The sequence below is a fragment of the Anthonomus grandis genome, chromosome 16 (genome assembly GCF_022605725.1).
Source record: "Anthonomus grandis grandis chromosome 16, icAntGran1.3, whole genome shotgun sequence".
Taxonomy (NCBI): domain Eukaryota; kingdom Metazoa; phylum Arthropoda; class Insecta; order Coleoptera; family Curculionidae; genus Anthonomus; species Anthonomus grandis.
In genome coordinates this window covers 19,829,920-19,856,537 of record NC_065561.1, presented here as the reverse complement: position 1 = coordinate 19,856,537, position 26,618 = coordinate 19,829,920, and the positions used below count along the sequence as shown (strand labels likewise).

General features: G+C 31.5%; 1 protein-coding gene across 2 annotated transcripts in view; it reads right to left on the bottom strand.

The window, feature by feature from the left end:
- LOC126745652 (uncharacterized) overlaps positions 1–26,618 on the bottom strand; it is a 70,781-nt gene that overhangs the window by 18,896 nt on the left and 25,267 nt on the right. For both annotated transcript variants that reach the window (XM_050453590.1, XM_050453591.1), the window contains exons 5-10: positions 20,532–20,648; positions 4,913–5,121; positions 3,777–4,130; positions 2,926–3,193; positions 1,258–1,499; positions 632–749 (exon numbers count right to left, since the gene is read on the bottom strand). In XM_050453590.1, coding sequence (XP_050309547.1) covers positions 632–749; positions 1,258–1,499; positions 2,926–3,193; positions 3,777–4,130; positions 4,913–5,121; positions 20,532–20,648 — 1,308 coding nt within the window. The remainder of the gene's footprint in view (positions 1–631; positions 750–1,257; positions 1,500–2,925; positions 3,194–3,776; positions 4,131–4,912; positions 5,122–20,531; positions 20,649–26,618) is intronic.

The following is a 26,618-nucleotide window of genomic DNA, read 5'->3' as shown; positions in this document are numbered from 1 at the left end:
ACCCTTTCATATTTTAGGTGGCCACAAAACAGTTTATATAAAAGGCTTCAATGTCATAGATCAAACTAATATTAGGCACACATTGTTCTTTTATTATTTTCTTATTTATTACTGGGTTAATGAGTGCTTTTTTTTAACCCAAATTAGTCAGAGTTTTTAACCTTATAACCAGCGCTAAATTTACATGAGAATTTGGCAACAATAATCAGCAAAAGTGAGGATTTTTTAAAAGCTCTTGAATGCTTTTTTCATTAAATAGATTTTTCTAATATTTCCCTATATTTAGAAATTTTTCTGTATTAAAAAAATTATGTTTCTTCAGTTTTAAATCAGTGAGAAACTAGGAATCTTATCCCACTTTTTCTCCTAGGTACTCTCATTAATTGAAACAGGTATTTCCAATATGTCTTTACATTCCAGAAATGTTATAGTTTAGTTGGATAATTTATTAAATGCTAAGTTTTCTTAATAGAAACCCACAAACTCGACCCTAACTCTAGCATCTAACTCCTTGATTGTACATATACTTACTGATCATTTTTGCATCTTTCCTTTGGCATAAAATATGTATAACTCCCTTCAAATTGACTGTAATTTTAACCGAGTTTCAATAAATCGAAGTTTGACTTACCGATATCAGGCAACGGTTTTGTATCCCTCCTAAAATTATTCTGGATATCTGGCACAGCATCCACCCTCTTCAGATCCAGCATCAACACTTGCTCGCTCGCATTTGACAATTTTCTTATCTGAAATAATCATGCATTTGTAAAATTTTCACACTTTATCCAATATATGAGTCAGTTCTCCGCTTATCATATGTGTTATCTCACAACTATTTAGATATAATTATTTTTTTAAGCATTTATCAATTTTCCAAGCACTTGAACATATTACGTCGTTCATCAACTGCCTAGAATAAGGAAAATTATGTTTGTCTTAAGTGGCAATATTTCCAGGCAGTTCCAGCATATCTTTTTTAAGAACAAATTTAAGAAGATATTTTAAGCTCTCGGATTTTATTCCATATATTCGAACAGTTGAATACGTTTTAAACCTCAAACTCAACCTTGCCTGGAATAAATGAAATAATTATTATTTTCTTCCAGGCAATTGATAATCGTAACATCTTTGAATAGTTGAAAAACACCCTTCAACTGCCTGGAATAAGTTAGTTATTTACTTCCAGGCAGCTGAATAAGAAAAAACTGATTCTACTTCTATTTATATAAATAATTTTTTTAAGTAGTGAGTTACCCGATTATAGTTTTGCTGGTTAATCGACATAGAACTGCTCGAACTGGCACTACTAGAAGACGAGGGTGAAAAGCTCTTATCATTGCTTTTGTTGGCACTAAGTGTATTTACATCGGGCGATACCCTGGATTCTTCTCCCGGTGGACTGGCACGACTATCCAAGACATCCTCGGGTGTTTCACCGGATTCTATTGACGATTCATGAGCGGTTGTGCCTTCTGGTTTAATTTCTGATATTTCTTCTGTAAAAACGTAAAAAATCAATATGAATCATAGATTGAAATAGTAGCATATAAGAGCCCGAATCCTTTAAGTGTCACAATAATTTTTTTCAACATTTAAAAAACACTTTTTTCCTTACTTAAACCAGTTTGTTTAACAATGTTATTTTCGATAGTTTTTGAGATATTTGAATTTACGTGAGTGTTAGTTGGTTAGAGTAAACCTCTCCTTAGTCTTAGATAACTTTAGAGCTTCCCTCTTGTTGAAAAAATGAAAACTCATACAATAACCCACATTTAATGCCAAATGAACTGAATTGGAAGTGAAAACCACAATTTAAATATTTACTTACAAATCAATAGTCCGAAAACTACCAGGCACTGATTTTATGACAGTTCGGTTTTATATGCTGGGAAAAGCGTAAAAAATCACACTCGTAATTGAACTTCGTGCAGATGGTATGAAATTATAAAATGCAAACGAAGAAACCGCTTCTTTCCATTAATGAAAAGATTTCTAAACTGACCAAAACGATATACATACATGGAAGAACGATACGGTATTTACTCGCATACCTTCGTGCCCACTCACGCTTACATAATGAATATTAATTTAATTCTTGTGGAAGTAATTACTGTACGAGGAAGGTTCGAAATGTATAAACAATAAAGTTTATTTTAATTTAATTATATTTAGAATGTTGGTTTACGATTCTTGTCAATGACTTTTTATTAATATTTTATTGATTTTGGTCGATATTTCCGACATATGCCTGTTTCAGTTCTCTAATATCCTCTGTATAATTTTAAAATTGTGTTTTTCTATTAAGGTTTATTCAATTACGTATGAAAACAGTCATTTTATAATAATTCTTCGCTTATTATTAAACTGTGTCTGGGATATACGTCTTTGGAGAGCGAAAATCTCGACTTTTGGTCGGTTTTTATATCCTTATATCCTTGTCTCAGTTCTTTAATATCCTCGGTATCATTCGAAAATTGTGTTTATATATTGAGGTTTATCTAGTTACGTATGAAAACACTCATTTTATAATAATTCTTCGCTTATTTTTAATCTTATTAAAAAAGAGAATAGTTGAAAATAAAGAGTTGTACTACTATCTCTTGAAATTGGTAATCCCAAATTTCCAGAAGTTCTTGTGGAAGATTCTCTAACATCAAATAATTGGCCCAAATCAACATGTACTCCATAGCTTTCCGCCATTATTATTTTATAATTTACCATGAAAAAGTAGATTTCTTACCCTATACATATGATATACACTGAACTAAATATTTTTTATACAATATAGGTATTGACTCATCAACTACTATCAGAAAAACAAAATCTATATACACCTCTGACAAAACTCTTTCTTGACGCACGCAAGACCTTAGTTTGCCCCGCGTGTATACACTGCAATTACAAAAAAAAAAATGATCTCACCTGTTTGCATATTACAATTCGACATATTAGCCGAATTATTATCGTCCACGTTACACGTAAGCTGCTTAATCCTCTCCACAAGGGAATTATCGTTTTTGTACGGTTGCCTCTTGTTCCTCGGTTCGTAACGGATCAGGGATCTTCTCAAAGTATTACGCTCTATCGCTCTTTTGATCGGCTCATCAATATCGCCAGTCTGGATGATCTGAGGTAACTTGGAACGTTTGGCTTCCTCAAAGGCTTTAAGGGACTCCGAAGTGACCAGATACTAGAAAAAAAGCAAAAGTTTCAAGTGAAACTTTATAGTATCATTAGGACATCATGATTACACGTTTCTCCTTCAATGGTATTAAAAACTGTTTTTTTGTATTAAAAAGTGATAAAAAGAAATTGTTACAATGTATGTCACAGTTCCGGGATAAAATACTCGAATTCCCGATATTGGCACCGGAAGCGAAAAAGTTTTCGACTTCCTATAAGCCTTGGAGGATTTTCAATTGATTTCCTGGCACTTATTGCTTTCATATATGCAGATGTACGAATATTTCACCTCTCAATATACCAGAGTGAATATTTTGATATTTACAATACCTGTACCTTCTCGGCACCTTAATTAATGCTTTAGAGCGTGACTCTTAGATGGCACCACGGTATAGAAGAGGATTATGCAATTATATTGTAATAATAAAGTTAGTTTCTAAGGAATCTGTGCCAGAAATGCAATTTAGATGAGTAAATTAAGTAGCAAAGGAAGATAATAAAAAAACTAAATATTTTCCTTTCAGATCTTCATTGACCTTAATTCATGGTTTGAATTACGACTCTAAGACACTCAGAGAAAATTAACTTACTTGCTGCGAATCCTCTTCCTCTGGAATCTGAATAACTTGAGGTGTAGCCAGACTTTTAGTGCAGGACGAGAACAGTTGCCTGACAGCAGAGTTCGGCTTCAAACTGTTCTCTGACGGGATGAGCAGATGGTTCCCAAACCTCAAAGTTATATCGATGGCATCGGTGGGCGAAGTACCGTAAATATCCTGTTTGTTACTCTCTTTGTCCTGATGGTTCTGCGTTCGGATCTCTTCTTCGGACGTACTTTCGGGTGCACCGTCGCAGCTGACACGTTTCTCCTTTTCGTCGGTTTCGATGAATCGTACCGAGCGTTTGTTGGTCGTCTCTTCGTCCGAAGTAACCGAGTCAGAAGACTGGAAATTATGAATAAATTTTGTTAGAGTAAATGCTGATCAACTAGTTCAATTGGACCTCTTGGAGACATTTGCATTCAAGTAGAACTAATATTAATTTGATATGTAATGTCTTGATAATAGTGCAAAATATTCGTCAGAAATTCAACAAAAGTGAACGGAGTTCCTCGTTTTACTCTAACTCTACCGGTGTGGTCGATGAAGCTTTTATATGCGAAAATTAATATGGTTAATTAACGTAGGGAACTTGCTGTTTATATTTTGCTTGCTGTTAAAATTTGCCCTACCGGTATATACCGTGTGTCCCAGAATAAGCAAATTTATACGTAAAAATGGTAAAAACGGTCAAATTTCAACTACGAAATGTTTGTCATTTCTACATATAAATTCCCTCATCCTGGGACACACTGTATGTGCAAAATACATTAATATAAGAAACATTCTATACAAAACTTATTTCGTAAGATCGGAATGGAAAATTAATATATTATAGATGTTCCAAACTTCTAATAGATGTTCAGATGCCAGCTTTCTCTTGGAAACTTAATTCAGACTTTCTGAGCCAGAAATAGAAATAAAAAGAGCATAATTTTTGAGCATAACTTGATGATGCTTAATCGTTTACATAACCTTTATATAGAGCACAAGTACAATTAGGGCATTTTTGGGATCAAATCTTCAGTATAAATATATTTTAGGTAGTGTGAAAATGATTTGCTAATAATTCTAACATACAGAAGTCTATACATGGATTAACTTAACCAGTATCGACTGCTACTTACATGAGTATTTAGCTCCAAGTTCTTTGCCAAATTCGCCTCAATACTTTGCTGTTTCCACAGCCTTCCCCCTTTTAAGATTCCACTGATAGGTGAACCTTGATTCGCTGCAGATCTTCGGGAATCTTCTGATGATGGCCTCGAAGGGTACTGCTGAGTCACTTTGGTACTGCTTAAGGTATCCAGGATGTAGCTTTGGTTATTGGAGTTTTCTGGAAAAAATTCTATTTAGTTGTTTGATTTCAATTGCTTTCCTAAGAGAGTATACAGAGTGTTTCAAATTTGACCCTCAACATGAAGATCTCGGAATCTTAAAATATTCAATTCAATTTAAAAAAATTCCGAATGATTCCGAAGATATTCGAAAAAATACAAAATTTTGAAAAATTCAGTTTATTTCTTATCCGATCTTAAAATGAGTTGCACATTTGCGTTGCCACTTTTTTCGTGCCACATGATGGTGTTTTTAGATTTTTGATACGACAATTCGTCTTTTGCCAACCATCATCAACTTTGTTTTTGCTTATAGGCGCTTTGTTTTGCATTTTTAAGATCTTTGCAAAATTTCCTTTTTACTGGTATATTAGAAAAAGTATTTAAAATTTTTAAAAACCTGAATTTTTGAGAAAATCTAGATTTATCGCAGTGCATAAACTGACAAGACAATAATTAAACTGTCAATAAATTAGACATATTTGAAGTCATTTTCTATTTTATTTTACGAAATTGCTTTAAATACTAAAGAAAATGACGCAAAATTCCTGAAAAATATGAAAAAAATTATTGAAATTCATGGAAGGAGTAAGAATTTTCTTCAAATATCTGAAACAACATCCAAACTATCAACATCCAATAAATTAATCCAGTTTTCTGGAAAACCTGCAGAATTACGTTAAATGTCTGGAAGTCATAAAAAATCACTTCAAGTGTCTGGAAACTGATTCCAAAAAACATGGAATAAAAACCAAAAACCTGTCAATTTTCTAAATAAAAAAAAATCCATTGTATTCCAATATTATATATTCCAAATACCTGAAAGACATAGAAAAATTACCGCAAACCTTGGAATAAAACAAAATTTTATTACAAATGCCTGGAATAATATAAAAAAAAAATAAAAAATCTAGAACGTATTAAAAGTTACTTCAAAAATTCTGAAATTAAAAACTGACAACAAAAACCTATTTTAAAGCATTAAAATTAAAAGAAAAGTTACTTAGAATACCTGGAAGACGTAGAAAATGATTCCGATGAAGTCCTGGAATAAAACAAGATTTTATTCCTAATGCCTCGAATATTAAAAATTGGAAACAAAAATTTGTCCTAAAACAATAAAATTAAAAGAAGAATTATTTGAAATAATCGAAACACGTGGAAAATGACCGTAAAGTCCAGGAATAAAATAAGAATGTATTCCAAATTCCTGGAATAACATAAGAATACTTGAAAAATTCGTAAAATATTAAAATTTCGTTCAAAAATTTAAAAATTCTGACTTCAAAAACTGAAAAGAAAAACTATTTTAAAACATTAAAATTAAAAGAAAAGTTATTTAGAATACCTGGAAGACGTAGAAAATGATTCCGAAGTCCTGGAATAAAACAAGATTTTATTCCTAATGCCTTGAATATTATAAAAATATCAAAAAAATCTGGAAAATTTGAAAAATTCTGAAATTAAAAATTGATATCAAAAACTCATCCTAAAGCATCAAAATTAAAACAAAAATTATTTGAAATAGTTGGAGGACGTGATAATTGGCCCAAAGTCCTGGAATAAAACAAGATTTTATCAAAATGCCTGGAATAATATAAAAATACTTAAAAAATCCGGAAAATGTTAAAACATTTAAATTAAAAATTGAAAACAACATTATATTGGGGCATTAAAATTAAAAGATAAATTATTTAAAATCTTGAAAGGCAAATGACCCTAAGATCTAAGAATAAACTGATATTTTATTCAAAATGCTTGCAATATTGCAAGGATGTTTGAAAAATATAAAAAATTCTAAAAATGTTTTCTTAGATTTCAAAATTTCTAGAATTAAAAATTGGAAACAAAAACTTTACCCTAAAACATTAACATTAAAAGAAAAATTATTTAAAATAATCGAAACACGTGAAAAATGTTAAAATTTCGTTCAAAAATTCTGACTTCAAAAACTAAAAAAAAAACTTATTTTAAAACAATAAAATTAAAAGAAAAGTTAATTGGAATACCTGGAAGGCGTAGAAAATGATTCTGAAGTCCTGAAATAAACCAAGATTTTATTCCTAATGCCTCGAATATTATAAAAATATCAAAAAAATCTGGAAAATTTTAAAAATTTGAAAAATTCTGAAATTAAAAATTGATATCAAAAACTCATCCTAAAGCATCAAAATTAAAACAAAAATTATTTGAAATAGTTGGAGGACGTGATAATTGGCCCAAAGTCCTGGAATAAAACAAGATTTTATCAAAATGCCTGGAATAATATAAAAATACTTAAAAAATCCGGAAAATGTTAAGATTTCGTTCAAAAATTCTGACTTCAAAAACTAAAAAGAAAAACTTATTTTAAAACATTAAAATTAAAAGAAAAGTTAATTGGAATACCTGGAAGGCGTAGAAAATGATTCTGAAGTCCTGGAATAAAACAAGATTTTATTCCTAATGCCTCGAATATTATAAAAATATCAAAAATATCTGGGAAATTTTAAATAATATTTAAAAAATTTTGAAATAAAAATTGAAAACAAAAACTTATCCTAAAGCATTAAAATTAAAACAAAAATCATTTGAAATAGTTGGAGGATGTGATAATTGGTCCAAATTCCTGGAATAAAATAAGATTTTATCAAAATGTCCGGAATATCATAAAAATACTTAAAAAATCTGGAAAATATTAAAATATTTAAATTAAAAATTGAAAACAAACTTATTTTGGGACATTAAAATTAAAAGATAAATTATTTAAAATGCTTGGAAGGCAAATGACTCCATGTGTTATTTCAAATGCCTGGAATATTGCAAGAATGTTTGAAAAATATACAAAATTCCAAAAACGTTTTTTTAAGTTTCAAAATTTCTGGAATTAAAAATTGGAAACAAAAGCTTACCATAAAACATTAAAATTAAAAGAAAAATTATTTGAAATAGTTGGAGAATGTGATAATTGGTTCAAAGTCCAGGAATAAAACACGATTTTATTCCAATTGCCTGGAATAATATAAGAATGCTCGAAAAATCCGTTAAAATTTCGTTAAATAATCTAAAAATTCTGACTTTAAAAACTGAAAAGAAAAACTTTTTTTAAAACAATAAAATTAAAAAAAAAGTTAATTAGAATACCTGGAAGGCGTAGAAAATGATTCTGAAGTCCTGGAATAAAACAAGATTTTATTAAAATGCCTGGAATGTCACAAAAATACTCAAAAATTCTAAAACATGTTAAAACATGTAAATTAAAAATTGGAAACTAAATTATTTTGGGTTATTAAAAATTGGAAACAAAAACTTACCCTAAAACATTAAAATTATTTGAAATAATTGAAACACCTGAAAAATGACCAGGAATAAAACACGATTTTATTCCAAATACCTGGAATAATATACTCGCCGGCACAAAATTCCGCCACCCTGAAATATTGGCCAAGTTTGATGTTTTATAAATTTTTTATTTTTTATCAGATTCTCACGATTTTGCCATCAGTATTTAGATACATTTGTTGTGATTTTTTAAAATCATTTTGTAAAGTAGCATTTTTCGATTAGACTATATTATACAGGAGTATAATAACTGTTATTTTTTCTCGTAATTTCAAAAGACCCTGTAGGAAAATTAAGGTGGATAATTTTGTTTACATACTGTTCCTTGTAATCTTTGATGTATTCTAAACATTTCGATTTTTGATTGATTCCAGTATCTCATTTCTGCTGCGAGCTGCAAATTTTTTATTAAAACGCTGATTTAAAGCGTATTTTTATTAGGAGAAACAAACACTAGGTATATCATAAAGTTAATTAAAAAAAAAACAATTTTAATAGCGTGTATTTCCTCCTCTCGCAGCAATAACAGCTTGCAGTCTTCGCGGCATCGAATGAATAAGGTTCCTTATTCTTTCTTGAGGAATAGCCTCATATTCTTCGATCAGCGCTAGTCGTAAGTCTTGCAAGGTTTGTGGTTGTACAGGACGACGACGAACGGCCCTTTTAAGTTGATCCCAAAGATGTTCTATTGGGTTGAGATCCGGGCTACATGCGGGCCATTCCAATCTTGGGAGTCCAACTTCGTCCAGATATTCGCTCACTACATGTGCAATGCATTATCATGCATTAATGTAAATTGCTTCCCAATAAATGGAGCAAATGGGACAACAACTTCTTGAAGGATTTCCTCAATGTAACGGCGGGCAGTTAGAGCTCCATTTTCAATAAATACAAGATTGGTGCGTGCTTCGGTAGAAATACCCGCATGACTGTGATTTGTTCTGAAATGGTGCAGTCAGCATATCTTTCATTTCTACGTCTGTATACCCACTCACGACCATCCGGCGTCCTTAAACAAACCCTGGATTCATCTGTGAATAGTACGTTTGCCCACCGTTCTAGAGTCCACTCAAAATGCGATCTTGCAAACCTCAGTCGGTGTTGTCGATGCCGAGGAAGTAATTGTGGACATCTTGCTGGCCTTCGTGAATAAAGTCCAGCTTCTGCTAATCTTCTACGTATCGTTCTTTCACTTACACTTACTCCATGAAGTATTCGCAAGTCATTTTTTAGACACACAGCAGTAGATCTTCGATCTCTTAAAGAACTAATGGTGACAAAGTGATCATCAGCTGCAGTGGTCATTCTCCTTCTGCCAGAGCCTTGTCGTCTAGTAAAAATTCCCGTCTGTAAATACCTATTCCAGGCATCTCGAACTGTAAACCACGGAAATCTCAGAGTACGGGCGACATAACTTTTGCTACGGCCATCCTCTATTAACGGAACAATTCTATCCACGTCTGCTGGAGTTAATACCATATTGACACACAACAAATTATAATAGTGACACTGTCAAACTTTATGTCACATTAATTGCGTCCTTGGCCAACGTCGACCAAATTCATTTATTATTTCTGTTAAAAATGCAATTGTTTGTAAATGTGATTTTCGGCCCATATTACCTTTATAAACAATTTTAATCATATATTGCTTTAATTAATTCGTAAAAAAAAACATAATGGCAAATTTTTAGTAAAAATAAAATAAATAAAAATAAAAATATAATATTTAATAAAAATATTTGATACTTATGACAGTTTATATATTGTCTTTTCAGTTTATCACGGCCTACTGCGGTAACTTTGTTTTTTTCGAAAAATGTGAATTTTTACAAAAAGTAAATATTACTTGTGACACATTGTTAAAAAGGTAAAAGGTAAAAAATATAAAAATTTAATATGACGCTTATAGCAGAAAACAGAGTTGATGATGGTTGGCAAAAGAACGAAACGTCGTATTTAAAAACACCATCATGTAGCACGAAAAAAGTGGCAAAATAATTATTTTAAAATCGCATAAGGAAAAAGATCAAAAAAAAAAATAAAATCGATTTTTCAAAATTTCGTATTTTTTTCGAATATCTTCGGAACCATTCGAAATTTTCAATTTTTCAAAAACTCAAAAATTCTCAACTTTGGCTTAATTTAACCAATCTTTATTTTCACAGATTCCGAGATCCTCATGTTGAGGGTCGAATATGAAACACCCTGAATAAAGTAATAAATATTATAATTACACGTACATTAATTATTTGCCATTAGAATAATGTAAACGCCTAGGAGCTGAAATAATTTTATCCAATAATGATTTAAACAGGTACAACATATATCGTAAAAACCATTGAACCGCTGTTTATTTATCGAACAACTGTCGGCCATTTTAACGCAATATTGCCTGCTAATAAATCTTGCGCAAATATAAAATATATGCACCGGTTATTATTAGGTAATAAATTATTTTACCGCAAAATTATAAAATGAGAGCAGGGTTTTGCATAATACTCGAAGTTTGTTTGTTTACAGTTTGCACCTTAATATTTTAAATTGGGAACCTATACAGGAATAATTAGTATTAATGTCCAATTTAATTATAATCCTTGTATATCTCATTGACGTTCTAGACATGATCCTCTAATAAAAATGAACAAACAACAGCCGGTTATTCGTTCATTTTTCATGGCTATATATCAGAGTAAGAATAATTTAATATATATCTCTTAATAAATATACAAAGCAACACGTAAAGAGAATTTTCCAATTTTCTTAAGATAATAACTACATATTATTATTATTATCTTAAGATAATTGGAAATAAGAAAAACTAAACGGAATAGAATAGAGTGTGGAAAAATACCATTCTTAGACTTGTAAATAGTATGACCTGTTCTTTAAATTTAATGTACGATTTTCCTTTGCTATACAGATGGAATATATTGAGTGTTGTTTTGCAGAATATACAGTGAGAACATCGTAGAAAAGAGCCGATACATGATAATCTTTTTAAAATTAATTTACCAGTGTCTAAAATACGTTAGTAACAAAATATCCAGAAAATATAAACTTACATAAACACTGTGAAGTTCTGCGAACATAAAAGGGTTGGTAGCCAACGAAAGCGGGTATATCCGAGCCATTAGTTAAACTTTGTCACCCCCAAAGCGGTTCCCAGTCTGATTAAATCTAACTTCTCTCGCCGCATTGTTTGTCGAAAAGCGCTCCTTTTGAATCGCAATGAATCTGTACTGCAGAAAATACTCTCTCCAGAGGTGTTTATTTTACATTTAGATGCACAGCATAAGCTAATTCTTAAGCATTTATTAAAGCGACATTATACTGAAGTTAACTCACCCAGTTGGGTTAAAAAACAATTAACAAGTAGACATGAGGGATGAATGAACCTTAGTACGCAAATGTAGAGAATAGAGACAGGGGTATTAGGAGCTGATAGTCAATAAGTCAACGTGATCTACACATACATATATAACATACGCTTGGATCAACACATTTAATAATACTTTGTTGGGCGCCAAAATATCGCCCAAAAAGAAACAGAAATTTCATAATTTATTGAAGTGTAAATTCGCACTAATACTTTCAGGGATAAAAAATTAATGCAGCAGTTCAAGAGCTTGAATAAGAAAGAAACTTGGCTTAGAGAAGATTCTATTATAGAAAAACCAATTCAGAGTACTTAGAAAAGTATTCCCAGTAGTAAATTACCTAAAAAAACTGTCAGAGTACTTAGAACGATATTCCAGGCAGAAAATAGAGGGAAAAGTTCACTTCTCATTTATATATCTCTTTTTCAGTCTGAAAATTAGAGAGCAATAGGAAAAAAACTGATATTTTATAATTAGACCAAATAAACCCGAAAAACACTATTTCCAGACGATCCAGACACTATCAATAAAATAAAACCATGATATAAAAATTAGAGGAAAAATTGAAATTCTATTTATATATCCCTATCTCAGTCTAAAAATTAAAGAAGGACGGAAATAAAATGACGTTTTTCTTATATAATTAGACCAGTTATGTCAGTGTGCCTTTCATGATATTTCAGACATTTCCGAAAATTAACCTGTACACTCTGTTGAGCGCCAAAATATAGCCTATAAAACAAACAAAAAGTTCGTTATAATTTTTTTAATTTTTATTATTTTTAAGCCAAATTTTAAACGCCTTTAAAGTATTCTGTATTGACCATATCGCATTTCTTCAAACGCAAAAAAAAATCGTTTTAAGCCTTTTTATCCACCATTTAAAAAAAAACTCGTGCTAATGATTGTTGGTTTATAAAGTGGGTCAAAGTGGTGATAGTTCAGCAAGTATTGGACCAACAAAAAATGATTTATATTCTAAGAAAACGCCCAAAAATGTTGTACTTTCCTCTTCCAAGCAGTTGAGGTAAAAATTATAATTTCTTCCAGGGAGTCGGAGCCATTTATAACCTCAATGGAACCTCAAGTATGTAAAGTCTGGAAGGAACTTCAGGCAGTTACCTTAAGGTTGCTGAAAGAGGTGACAAAGGACTTTACGAATTAAAAATTACCTCAGGTGTCTTCAGTTAAATTCAATAAGTTGAAATAGAGTGGAAAAACTTGTAAATATCCTCAAGGGCATAAATATAATTTATATACTATAAATGGCTTCAAATGCCTGGAAAAAAATCTTGGCCAATTATAGTAATAACTGGAATAATTTACTGTTTTGAGAACCTTGAATAATTAAATTTTTTTAGTAAAAACCTGATATAAATACGTACGAATTTATTTAAAAAAATACCCTGGAATTACAAGATTTTTAGCCAAGACAGCTTTTCATCTAGTTTCACTTTTTCTGGATAGACTTGATCTGCAGAGTAGCCCCTATAATACAGTAAAGGAATTACAAGAATATATTAAATAAATTGAAAGTTATAAAGGAACATGTCCAAGAACAATTTGAAAATTTAAATGGTTAAAACTGGCTAAAAACGGAGCCTCTATATCTCCATTGCTATTGGTCAAACTAAGTGTGAAAGATACAATTTCCAGAGAACAATAATATAAATAAACTTTTGTTTTTCAACTGCTCCCAAATAAGGATTTGGCATTTAGACAAATACCGCGATAAAGTTCAATTCGCTAATTATGCGACTCGTCGGAGCCCTTTTGAACCCCTCTTAATTACGAAAAATACTGAATTCGCACAGAGGCTCGAATTAAATTCTCGCTTTAGCTTAAAATTACGTTTCAGGTGTCAAAAGGGGCTCGGAGATTGCACACATTTAGATAAATCCGCGTAAATTTAACGCATAAACTCACAGAAATAATGTGAACGAGTTTTTCTCACTAGATTTGATAGTATACCATTGTCAAATGCCTTGGTAAAATCTATATAAATAAGAACATAACTCTATTAGAACTATATGTTCTTCAATTGTAAATTGTTGCTAACTTCAGACGTGTCAACCAGCGCCATCTATATATAAAAAAAACAAGCTCCTATGCAAGCAAGTTTCTTCTATTAGGCTTTTAAGAATTGAGGGTAAAAAACTGTAATTTGTTTAAAAGAAGTTGTTCTGCAATTAATTGGTTACCTTATCAAATGCCTTAGTAAGATCTATATTATTAAAACTATATAAATTACTTTGCAACATATGAATAATAAATATGCATTGCCTTTATTCATTTATACTATTACGCTCGCATAACTAATTTCCATTAATAAACCCTTTGAAAACGACCATATTCGGAGTTCCATTAATGTCGCTAATTTAATATTCCGCAGAAGTTTCTCCGCCCAAAACGTTTGTTTCCGAGTTGATCAAATATTAATTATGATCGTTAAGCCGATGTCAGGGCTGCTTCAAGTTGATATCTGTATTTTATGTAGTATACATTAGAGAAATTAATGATGGCATATACAGTCGTACCTATTGAAGCTAATATATGCATATGCATGAGCATTAAGGGTGAAAATGCCTTGGTTTATGTCCAGAGGAAAAGAGAACTACTGCTTATTCATTTTGCAGATGACACCACACTGCCTTCATAACTATGAGTACTCTCTTAATATGAGTGCACTTAACTGTCTGGAAGAAATTAAAATATTCTTCCAGGCAGTTGAGTTATAGACTAGGTCCCATTTACCAATAAAGATCTCGTTGAAAACGCAATTAAAAAACCCAATGACTCTCCTCTATTTATCTATTCATCGTTGCTAACTTCAGGCGTGTTAGCCAGCGCCATCTGTGTATTTAAAAGACCAACTCCTATGCACGTTTCTTACTTAACCATAGACAATTGAAGGAGTCGTACTATCAGTTCAATTATTCGCCATTTTGTGAATAAAAAATGTTCGATATTAAGAATATTGCATATAAATGTTAATTAATTTGCTTTATATAGTAAATTGTTATACATGCTTCCTTAATATTTCTTTTAAATTATACCTAGAATTGAAGTAAAATCAATCATATTTGATTAATTTTCGACTACTACTAACTTGTTATTAACTATTTCCAATTTGACAATAAAGATCTCATTGAAATGATTCTTCTCTATCTATTCATGGATGCTAACTTCGGGCGTGTCAGCCAGCGCCATCTATAAATTCAAAAGACAAGCTCCTACGTAAGTTTCCTATTTAATAAACGAAAACTGTATTTAGATTGAAGGAATCGTGCTAACGATTCATATATGCACTATTTTGCGAGTAAAAATAATTGAATATTAAGAATATCGCTTTGAAATGTTAATTAAATTGCTTACTATAATACATCGTAATAGATGCTTTAAAGAAAACTCTATAGTTTCTTTTTAAGATCACTTAGAGTAAAAGAACTAACTAGTTTCTCACGCAACAATCTCTGCTATTCTAACTCGGAATATAAATGCACTAAACTCGACTATATTTGTTACTTCTGGGTCTGTTTTCTTATTATCAAGTAGTACTAAGTATTTATAACTTATTTCTAATATGACAGAGACAAGATGTCATTAAAAATGAAATTAATAGCTTCTAGTAACTCTTCTTTATCTGTAAATGTTCAGACGTGTCAGCCAGCGCCACCTTGAAATTTAAAAGTGAAGCTCCTGCGCAAGTTTCCTATTAGACGTTTATCAATTTAGAGAAGAAAACTGCAATTAGATTAAAAAAAGATGTTCTGCAATAGGGCTTTAAAATTTGATGATATCTCCCAGGCAGTTGAATTGAAGCCTTTCTTCTCTCTCTGTCACATGGTACTTAAGCGATTCAACTGCCTGGAATAAATTAAAATATTCTTCCAGGCAGTTGAGTTAGAGTCTTTTTTCTCTCTCTGTCATATCGTACTTAAGTAATTAAATTGCCTGGAATAAATTTTAATTTTCTTCGAGACAGTTGATTTATAAACTAGTTCCAATATCTCAATAACGATCTCTTTTGAAACGCGATTAAAACTGAGGTTCAATAACTCTTTAGAATCTTTCTTAGATCTGTGAATGGTTGCTAACTTCAGACGTGTCAGCCAGCGCCACCTTTGCATTTAAAAGAGAAGCTCCTACGCAAGTTTCCTATTAGACGTTTAACCATTTAGAGTAGAAAACTGCAATTGGATTAAAAAAAGATGCTCTGCAGTAGGGCTAGAAAATTTGATGATATCTCCCAGGCAGTTGAATTCGAGCCTTTTTTCTCTTTCTCTCACATGGTACTTAAGCGATTCAACTGCCTGGAATAAATTAAAATATTCTTCCAGGCAGTCTTTTTTCTCGCTCTGTCATATGGTACTTAAATGATTCAATTGCCTGGAATAAATTAAAATTTTCTTCGAGACAGTTGATTTATAAACTAGTTCCAATATCTCAATAACGATCTCTTTTGAAACGCAATTAAAACTGAGGTTCAATAACTCTTTCGAATCTTTCTTAGATCTGTGAATGGTTGCTAACTTCAGACGTGTCAGCCAGCGCCATCTGTGTATTTGAAAGACAAGCTCCTATGCAAGTTTCCTATTTAACAATCGAACTTTATTTAGATTGAAGTAGTCGTACTGACGAATCATATATTCACCATTTTGTAAGTAAAAATTGCTTGATATGAGCGATATCATAATATATCTGAGAAAAACCTCAAGATTCTATTACCAGTTAGGAAGACACCCTGCAAATATAACAAAAATGATACTTTATAAATAGTAAAACACTAGCCTTAATAAGCAAACCATAACAAATAGTAATGCGCATGAGTATTAGTAGATTCAGATCGATATACATCCTTGGCAAATATTGTTCTTACGCACCGAATAGCCAATGAAAATCGAAAAACGAGCATTGATGCTCTACTTGGAAAATATTTCTCTGCCTTTTTTCTTATATACAAATTATTTTCAATCATTTCTTTGATATGTTTCTTTCACTTCCATCTTTTATGAATAACTTTGTCAAATGTTCCTCCACCTGCGACGAATGTTGAACGAAGCAAAACGCCAGACGGCGTAACATTTTCCAACATAAAAACATAAAAGGAAACACGTCGAAAGAGAGTTCAGATTTAGATTCAAAGGGACGTTTAAAAAAAAAACGGAAAATTTCGCTTCAAAAAATTTCATTAAGAAAAGAGGAGAGGAAGCGACTTAAATCAGTGAAAAGCGTTAAACAAGGTGATTAAAAGGGTTTAATTATAAAAGATTTTAATATAAACAGTAAGCTAAATATTATTTAGACTCATTAGCAAGAGGAATTCTTAAACAAAGGGAAGTTGTCGCAAGTTCCTTGAGGTTCACTCCTAATCCTCCTGCAGACACCTCAATCTGGAAAAATTGGAAAAAAAATCCGCACTTTGCACATTTGCTTCTATGTTAAATTATTACCAGGTGCCCATCTATAGTACGTAATGGCCACGTAATATTTAAAACAGACTCTGTTTATGTTTTGGTATAAATAAAATCAACCTGCAGTCAAATGATTTATATATGGTCAAACATTCGCTAAAGAAATTGCTTGAGTTATAGTCTCTTTTCTCTCTCTATTATATGGTACTTTAGTAGTTCAACTGCCTGGAATAAATTAAAATATTCTTCCAGGCAGTTAAGTTATAAATTAGTTCCAATTTCTCAATAAATATCTCGTTTCTTAAAACTCAATTAAAACCAAGGTCCAATAACTCTATAGAAGTTCTCCTCTATCTGTGAACAGTTACTAACTTCAAGCATGTTAGTCAGCGCCATCCATATATTTAAAAGCCAACCTCCTAAGCAAGTACCCTATTTGACAATCGAGGATTGAAGAAATCGTGCTATATGAGTTCAAATATTTACTATTTTGTAAATAAAAATTGTTCGACATAAAGAATATCGCATTTAAATGTTAATTAAGTTGCTATATGAAGTAAATCATAATTTCTTTTAAAGAACACCTAGAACTGAAGTAAAATTAATTAATTTTCAACTACTACTAATACTTCTTATAAATATTTCCAATAAGATAATAAAGATCTAATTGAAAAAGCAATTAAAAGCCTTACTGAGTTCTAGTAACTCTCCTTTATCTGTGAATGATTGCTAACTTCAGACGTGTCAGCCAACGCCATCTATGTATTTAAAAAACAGGTTTCCTATTAGAGATTTAGGTAGAACCATTGAGGTAGAAAACTGCAATTCCATTAAAAGTCCTTTAAACACAATTCACACATAAACATGGAAGGGTACTAACCTCTTCCCTTTTTCAAGTATTCAACGACCTTTAGTGGTGTGTTATTTATATTTTTAATGTTGTTTCAATTTATGACAATGTTTTCCCACTATATGGTGGCTCATACGCTGAAAGTGCTCTGCTAAGACATTAATAAAAACTTTGCCCCAAATAAATCTGATTTCATTATTTCATACTATTCTGCGATCAAGACATCTACGTGACTCAGTTAATTAATTCATAATAAAAATCTCGTAAAAAACGCAACTAAAATGGAGGTGCGATAACTATTTAGAACCTTTCCTTTATCTGGAAACGGTTGCTAACTTCAGGCGTGTCAACCGGCGCCATCTATGTGTTTAAAAAACAACCTCCTAGGCAAGTTTCCTGTTTAACAATTGAGGATAAAAGACTGTATTTAGATTAAAGTAAATGTACTAACGATCCATATGTTCACTATTTTGGGAGTAAACATTGCTTGTTATTAATACTTAGACGTTAATTAAGTTGCTTATTATAATATGTAAATGGACGGAAAAATGAAAACCGAAAGATAATAATCTTTAGCAGTAAGAAAGGTATTTTGCAATTATAACCAAAATGAGACATAATGTACATAAACCATATAAAAGGTAAAAAATTAGCCACAATAAAAAAAACAATAACACGATTTTATGACTTTAAAAAAAAATATATAAAAACCTAATATAATAGGCCTGTTGTCTCATACAAATTTCATCAAGTTTTCATCAAAACAAAATATTCTTTCTGTCTTTGTCCATCTTGTGACTTTACTTAGGGCTGATGTGTTGGTGTTTCATGTTCCTTATTAAGGCAACATTATCGTGTCACCTATTCTTCAATTATAGATTAAAACTTCCTTTCTTAGGGCAAATTTCAATAATTTGTTGGGCGCCAAAGTATCTCTCCACTACATTTCGAACTATTGTAATTTAAAAAAAGCCTTAGCGTTTAACTTGCCTTAATAGCGAACAATTTTAGGCTTCAGATATATGCACAAGTATTCTTTAGCAAAAAATTCTATAATAAAAGGGTGGCATAACACACACTACCTTTCAAAAAAAAAAAAAAAAAAAAAAACATGTTAAGGTTAAAACAACCTTGCTATCGTATCATCCCAACGATAAATCATTATATTTTAATTTAAATAATTTAAATATTAGTCATTAAAAATTACATCGGTGTGCCAATTTGGGAGGACGATGGTCTTTCTCTCTCTGTTCATCTTATGACGAAATTTAGAGCTGATGTGTTGATGTTTTATGTTCTTTACTAAGGCAACATTATCGTGTCACCTATTCTTTGTTATAGATTAAAAGTTCCTTTCTTAGAGCAAATTTCAATAATTTGTTGGGCGCCAAAGTATCCCTCCACTACTTTTCGAAATAATGTAATTTTAAAGAATCTTGAGCGTTTAACTTCCACAATTTTGGACTTCAGATATATGCACTTCTAATAAGTATTCTTTAGTAAAAACTTATATAATAAAAGAGTGGCAAAAAAAAATCAGGTGAAGGTTAAAACAACCTTGTTACCGTATCATCTTTATCCTATATCCCAACCATAAATCATTAAATTTTAATTTAAATATGAGTCATTAAAAATTGCATCGGTGTGCCAATTTGGGAGGACCATGGTCTCACTCTCTCTGTTTATCGTGTGACGAAATTTATTTGAAAATTTTGTGTCTCATATTTCTTACTAGTGGACTATACTAAGACATCATCGTATCACATATTCTTCAATTTACGCAAGACGAATTTACGCAACTTGTTGGGCGCCAAACTATTTTCCCTTTACTATTCAAAATAATGTAACTTGAAGTCCAATTTTATCCCTTCGCGTTTAACTTACAAGGCTAAGTGTCAAATTATAATATACCGTTTTTTAGTGGTTAATACTATTTAAAAAAAAGTGATAATAGATTAATGTGTTTATGTTCCTTAGTATAAGAGCATCCTTGTGTCACCTATTCTTAAGACAAACTTAAGCAATTTGTTGGGCGCCAAACTATCTGTCTACTATTCAAAGTAATGTAACGATTTTATCTTAGTACAAGTATTTGTTGATAATACTTTACATCTTAAAGAAAGGGCGAAATTTGTTTTAAACTGATATCCCGTTAAGAAAAATGCCCAATTAATACGGACAATCTTCCCTCTCTGTTCATCCGGTGACGATATATAGGGCTGATTACTAATGGGACATTATCGTGTCACCTATTCCTCATTCATACTTACAAATTCCTTTCTGATATCAGCTTAAGACAAATTCAAGTAATTTGTTGGGCGCCAAAGTATCTCCACTACTTCCGTTCGAAACAACGTAATTTTTATCGAAATATACCGCATGACAAGGTTAAAACTGATTAAAACGACCGCTACTTTCGTCAAATTTATAGCAAAACTCACTTACCGATACTGGGAGGTGTGGTGGGCGTAGTCTGTTGACTTTGATCAGTCTTTTCTTTCTCCTCCTGTTCCCGGACGTCCGTCTGTCCGTCCATATCACTGTCAGACTGCGACGCCTCACCTGAAATTAATAATGCGACCAACGTTTTATAAAATAATTTAACTTATTTAGTGCTTTATTGTTTGTTCTGTCAAGTTATCGAGTCGCTATCAGCACTAAAGTCGAGGAAGGTACTATAAAAGAACTGATCACTTATAGGGACTACAGAAATATGTATTTAAGTACGTTTATTAGTGATGATCGAATATTTTACTTTTTGATTTTTATACATCGAATGTTTTTTCCACTTTCAACGTTTGTCACCACAAAATCCGCAAAAGCCATACATGTTTTCGTACTTTGCCCACAAAGACGAATCCTCGTCCCTTTTTTCTTTTTATAGCGATTTCTTAGGTTAACGGGTACAATTCCCTTGACAATCAGAAAAAGGCGACGGTCGACTTAGAAACCGACACTCAGGAGACATAAAAACGACGAGCCCCCGGAATATGGGACTGTAAGGACAAAATCCCAGATAGCTGCTTCTATTTATGTTTTCGCTGATTGATAAATCCATTATAAATACTATTTTGGTCTCAAAAAAACCTTGAGGATAAATCCTGGGGGGTAGTAAACAACATCCTTTCGCTTATAAAAGGTTTTGCTTAGTTTATTTTAGTAGTTGATAACTAGGGCTTGTCCATATGCCTGTGCCAAAAGTTCAGTCAAATGCGACCTTACACATTAATATTGAACGATCCGAAGTGGATTTTACTTTTCGGAATAAAGGGATGATTTCTATTTATAGAATATTGCCAAGTGGCTGTTTTAAAACATAGATGATGTAATAAGACCACGAAAGCGAAAGATGCGATAGTTATATATTCCTTGTTTATTTTTTTGCTAACACGCAATCAAATAAAAACAAAGATCCTTACCGACAGAAATATTAATATCGTTCCACCATGTGTACACGACCGGTATAACGGTGATTATGTTGGCGCCCACCAGGTGGGGAACTTTTAAAACGTCTTAAGAGCCATTTATTTAATGCCCCATTTCAGTATACGTCATAAATTTTATTTACACGTCATAAATCGTTTAGTTTTTCTATTTGTGACCTCGATTCATAACAAACTTTGACACTCGGTCGCTTTTACGGTTTCGTATCCTAGGATGCTATAATTTTAATGCATACATATGCTGTTCATTTTTGAATTTGATTTTAAAGCATCGCATCATTTTGTAAATAGTGCCTGGATCCTCTGGAAATAAGATTTTTCTACCTTAATTTGTCCAATTATACCCAAAAAACATCACTTTATTCCCATAGTCTTGTAATTCTCAGACTCTCATCATTTTCTTAATAGTGCCTGGTTCGTCTGGAAATAGTGTTTTTCTCCCTTAGTTGTAAGCTTAATTGAATAAATAAAAACTGGTTAAATAATAAAAATAGCAGTCGAATTGATGCAATCCCTACAGGTACTATAAAACTCTTGAAATTAATAATGTCCTGTGATTGTAAAGTCATTTACGACTCTTTTAAATATGGAATATTTTCGGAAAATCTAAAAATTGCTTAAACTGAATCCGTGCTTTAAAAAGGGAGATTCTTCTGATAATTTTAATATTTAATTATAGGCTCGTAAGCCTATTACCTGGGTTTTTCAAAAAGTCTGATTAATTTCTTTACTTTCAATAGTGAAAATCAATCAGTTTTTTAAAAGGCGAATTCCCACAAGCCGTATTATATTTGCATTTATTAAAAACATTGTAGACATCTTCAAAATGGCGAAGTTGCTCTTGAAATGCTTTTGGATCTAACCAAAACGAATGAATCCCTTGACAGGGTGATACCATATAAACCAGCTAATAAAAAAGCGAAATTCTATTTTTAATGGTATAAGAGTAGTTCAAAAATCCTTCTGTGTATAATTTTTGCAGAATATAAATCTCGCAGGATGATCATCATCCTAATTAACGGATTGGGAGAAGGGATCCTATGAATGGCCACCCTGATCACCAGACCTAACACTTCTTGACTTCTTTTTATTGGGTTAGCTTAAATCGCAACCTGTGTTACTATAGACACTTGAATAGTTCAAGAATAGCGTGCTATCCAGGCAAATATTTGTAAAAGTACGTGAATAATTTTTGTCTTCAAAATAACGGAAGTTATTTTAAACATTTCATTAATTTAAATAATAAATAAAAAATTTAAAAATGTGTCTTTATTTATTGTTTTTCTTGAGAAGAATTTCATAAAATGTGGCTCTCTATGGTATCACTGGAGGGCCTTTTTCACGATTATGAATCACCCTCTTCTCTATTTAAGAATTCAAGGGTGTACGAGGGTGGTCCCAGAAGTACCCGACCCAAGAAAGAAAACACGAAAATTTTGGAAAAAAACTGCATTTATTTTTCTCCTTTCAGCTCTATACACTTTTCCCAGCGATGTTTTATAAGTTCGATACCCTTTTTATAATAAGAACTGTCTTGCGCCTCGAAATAGCCATTAACTGCAGACATCACTTCTTCATCGTTGGAAAATCTTTGACCACTGAGCCAGTTTTTTAAGTTTGGAAACAGAAAATAATCTGACTAAATCTGGCGAATAGGGTGCATGAAGTAGCAATTCAAACTTTAATTCGTTAATTTTGGCCATTGCAATAACGGATTTGTGAGCTGGTGCATTGTCTTGATGAAACAACACTTTCTACTTAACCAAATACGACCGTTTTTGCTTGATTTCTTCGCTCAAACGTTGCAATAAATCGTTAGTGTATGATATTTCTTTATTACACTATAAGGTAAATACGTGTATGAAAAGTATATCGTATCCTACACAATAGCATATATGGAAAATCGCTTTTTTTAGTAATTATTTTCTGAAAAAAAACCGTTTTTTCATTAATACTACCCTTAGCCCCCCACCCGCCCCATACAGCTTACCAGTTAAAAATTTCATTCAAAAACCATCGTTTTCCAAAATAATACGCATAACAACACACTTTGTTTATTTAATTTTGATATAATTATATATATGTATATTAATAAATAATTAATAAAAAAACAGTGATTTTACAAAGAAATTTCTTACTGGGCAAATGTGTGTGGTGGGTGGGGGGGAGGGGGGGGGCAAGGGTATTTTTTTTAAAGATATTTTTTATTTTAAAAAAAAAACTACCCTTAACCCCCCACCCATCCCATATACTTTGCCAGAGAAAAATTCTTCCCAAAAAATCACCATTTTTTCATCTGTAATCCTAAAAAAACTACCCCTTACTAAAACAGCTCTGGTTACCTCAATTTTTCACCCAGACTGACGTTTTTACCCTCAAATCCATCCTCAGGAATCACACTATAACGACGTAAAAGAATCATGGAAATATCTTAAGTAGTTTCGGAGTTATGACCAAAATTGCCCGGTAATAAATAAAAAATCTTGTATTTCCAATGCTATTCAAAAGATTTCAATGATCATTGGTGCCTGTAATAATTAATTAATTAATTAATTAGTACTTGGATTGCTAATTAATTGGTCCCGATCAGAGCTGCGCTCGCTTTTTCGATCCCTGAAGATGGTCAAATACGAATACGAAATGTTGGCACAAAATAAATTATACTGCCTGGAATAATTTTTTTAAATATTCCAGGCAATTGAACTGGTTGGTAGATCAATTTTCTTGAAGTTTCAGGCACTTTCAAATGCTTGGAATAAATAATGAATTTATTAATGACGTTTCAATTAAAAAAATTATTTGACAATTCCAGGCAGTTGAACCATGAATTTCTTAAAGATATTCCCAAAAAAAAGTTAGAAGAAGCAATAAAAACTACCCCTAACTAAAACAGCCCTCAATATTCAACTTAGACCGACGTTTTTACCCTCAAATCCATCCTCAGGAATTACACTATAATGGTGTGAAAGAATTATGAAAATATCTTAAAGGGTTTTGAAGTTATGATCAAAAATGTCTTATTAGGGTAATTTAATTTATATAAGGGTTTTAGCAATAAGTTTTAAGTCTGTCTATTTGTTTTTTTTTAATAAGTAGATCCAAGTATATACTCCAGCAGATACAAATAAACTTATAACATATTTGGAAGACTTGCTTTCAGAATTGATCACGTATTAATTATATAAATTAATCATGTATTAATGCACGTACATTTTTTTAGGTGTTCATTAAATTATTAACTTTCTCTCAGCCACTTTCTTTACTCTTTACTCTTATATACGCAAACACCCTTAATTAATTACTCAAAAATCAAATGAAAACCCTTTAAACGTTTGATTAGTATGGGCGCAAAGCGTAAACGCACTTTTTATGTGTTAAAACGCTCGAAAAGCATTAAAACGAGTCGGCTACTTACGAAGGGTAGAAAACCCCTCGAGGGGTTTTTCACTAATTAACGTAATTATGAATTTAAAACGATAGGCGCTTATAGAAAAAGACTCTTTCTCTCCTACTTAGTTGGATACTCTCAAATGCCTGAAAAAAAACATTTAGACAAATTTCATTGAATTTAACTCTTTAAGAGAGGAAGAGAGAGATTAAGAAACTCCAACTTAACAGCCTGGAAGAATCTTTCCATTTATTTCAGGCAGTTGAGTGCATTTGACTACATGATAGAGAGAGAGAGAGAGAAAGAGAGAAAATAATTGAGTTCAAGTCAATTTCATGGAAAGGTCCAAATTTTAATTTCCAGTCATAAGTATATTCTCAGAATCTAATTAAATAAATATTTAAGTCTTAAATAATAAATATTCTCAGGCATTTAGCCTCAGGAGAAAAACTATTTGATAAATTTAGAAATTACGTCACCTAATGCTTGAAATAAAATTATTCCAGGAGGTATTAAGAAATGATGATAATAACTTTTATAATAATAAACTAAATAACATTTTATAAAACTAAAAAGTTATTCTACTTTAGAATTAGAAATTTTAATTAGGTTCATGTATACCAAGGTGAAAAAATCAAACAGAATCGAGTTTTAGATTTGCCTTTTTTTCTTACAAATTCCTTATGAAATATCGAATTTTGCTAATTGAAACTATTTAGCGATAATAACGCAAGTTATTCTCATCTGAATAACTCAAATTGAGAGAGAGAGATAGGACTACTCCAATAACTCAATTGCTTGGAATATATTTTTTTATTCTAGGCACCTCAGTGCATTTAACCACATGAGAGGAAGAAAAAAAACAAGAGAAAAAAAAGATAGAGTTCAAGTCAATTTCATAGAAGGATCTTTTTATTTAGTCCAAGCATTAGGTTACATGATAGAAAGAGAGATAGAAGAGAAGAGAGTAATAATTCTAGGCATTTGAGCGTATTATGTTACACGACAGAAAGATAGAGAGAGAGAGAAGAGAGTAACAATTTCCAACTGAATTTCTAAGAATTTTTTTTACTACTTCAGACATCTCATTGAATTTAACCCTTAAAGAAAGGAAGAGAGAGATTAAGAAACTCCAACCTAACTGCCTGGAAGAATCTTTCTATTTATTTTAGGCAGTTGAGTGCATTTGACTACATGATAGAGAAAGAGAGAGAAAAAAAATAAATGTGTTCAAGTCAATATCATGGAAGAATCTTTTTATTTAGTTCAGGCAGTTGAGTGCATTTAACCATACGAGACAGAGAGAAAAAAATTAAGAAAGTTCAAGTCAATTTCATGAAAGAGTCCAAATTTTAATTTCCAGTCATAAGTATATTCTTAGAATAAATATGATTTAAAAAAATAATTACGATAAAGCTTTTACAAAAGTGTGTATAAGGGTTGCACAAAAGCGAACCGGAAATTTCCTTTTTATAAAAACAAGCGAACTATTCAAATTTAATTAAAGCCCTTCTATTTCTGGAAAGGGTACAGATAACGAAAATTTGAAAATTTGATGCTAGGCGAGGTAGAACGTTTGCGTTTGTTTAGGCACGAAATATTACATGGTTTAGTCAAAACTGGTCTTATTTACTTTATGGAGGCGAAAGTTTACCTTCTATATATTCCTTAATTGCATTAGGTACAACAGCAACACTTAAC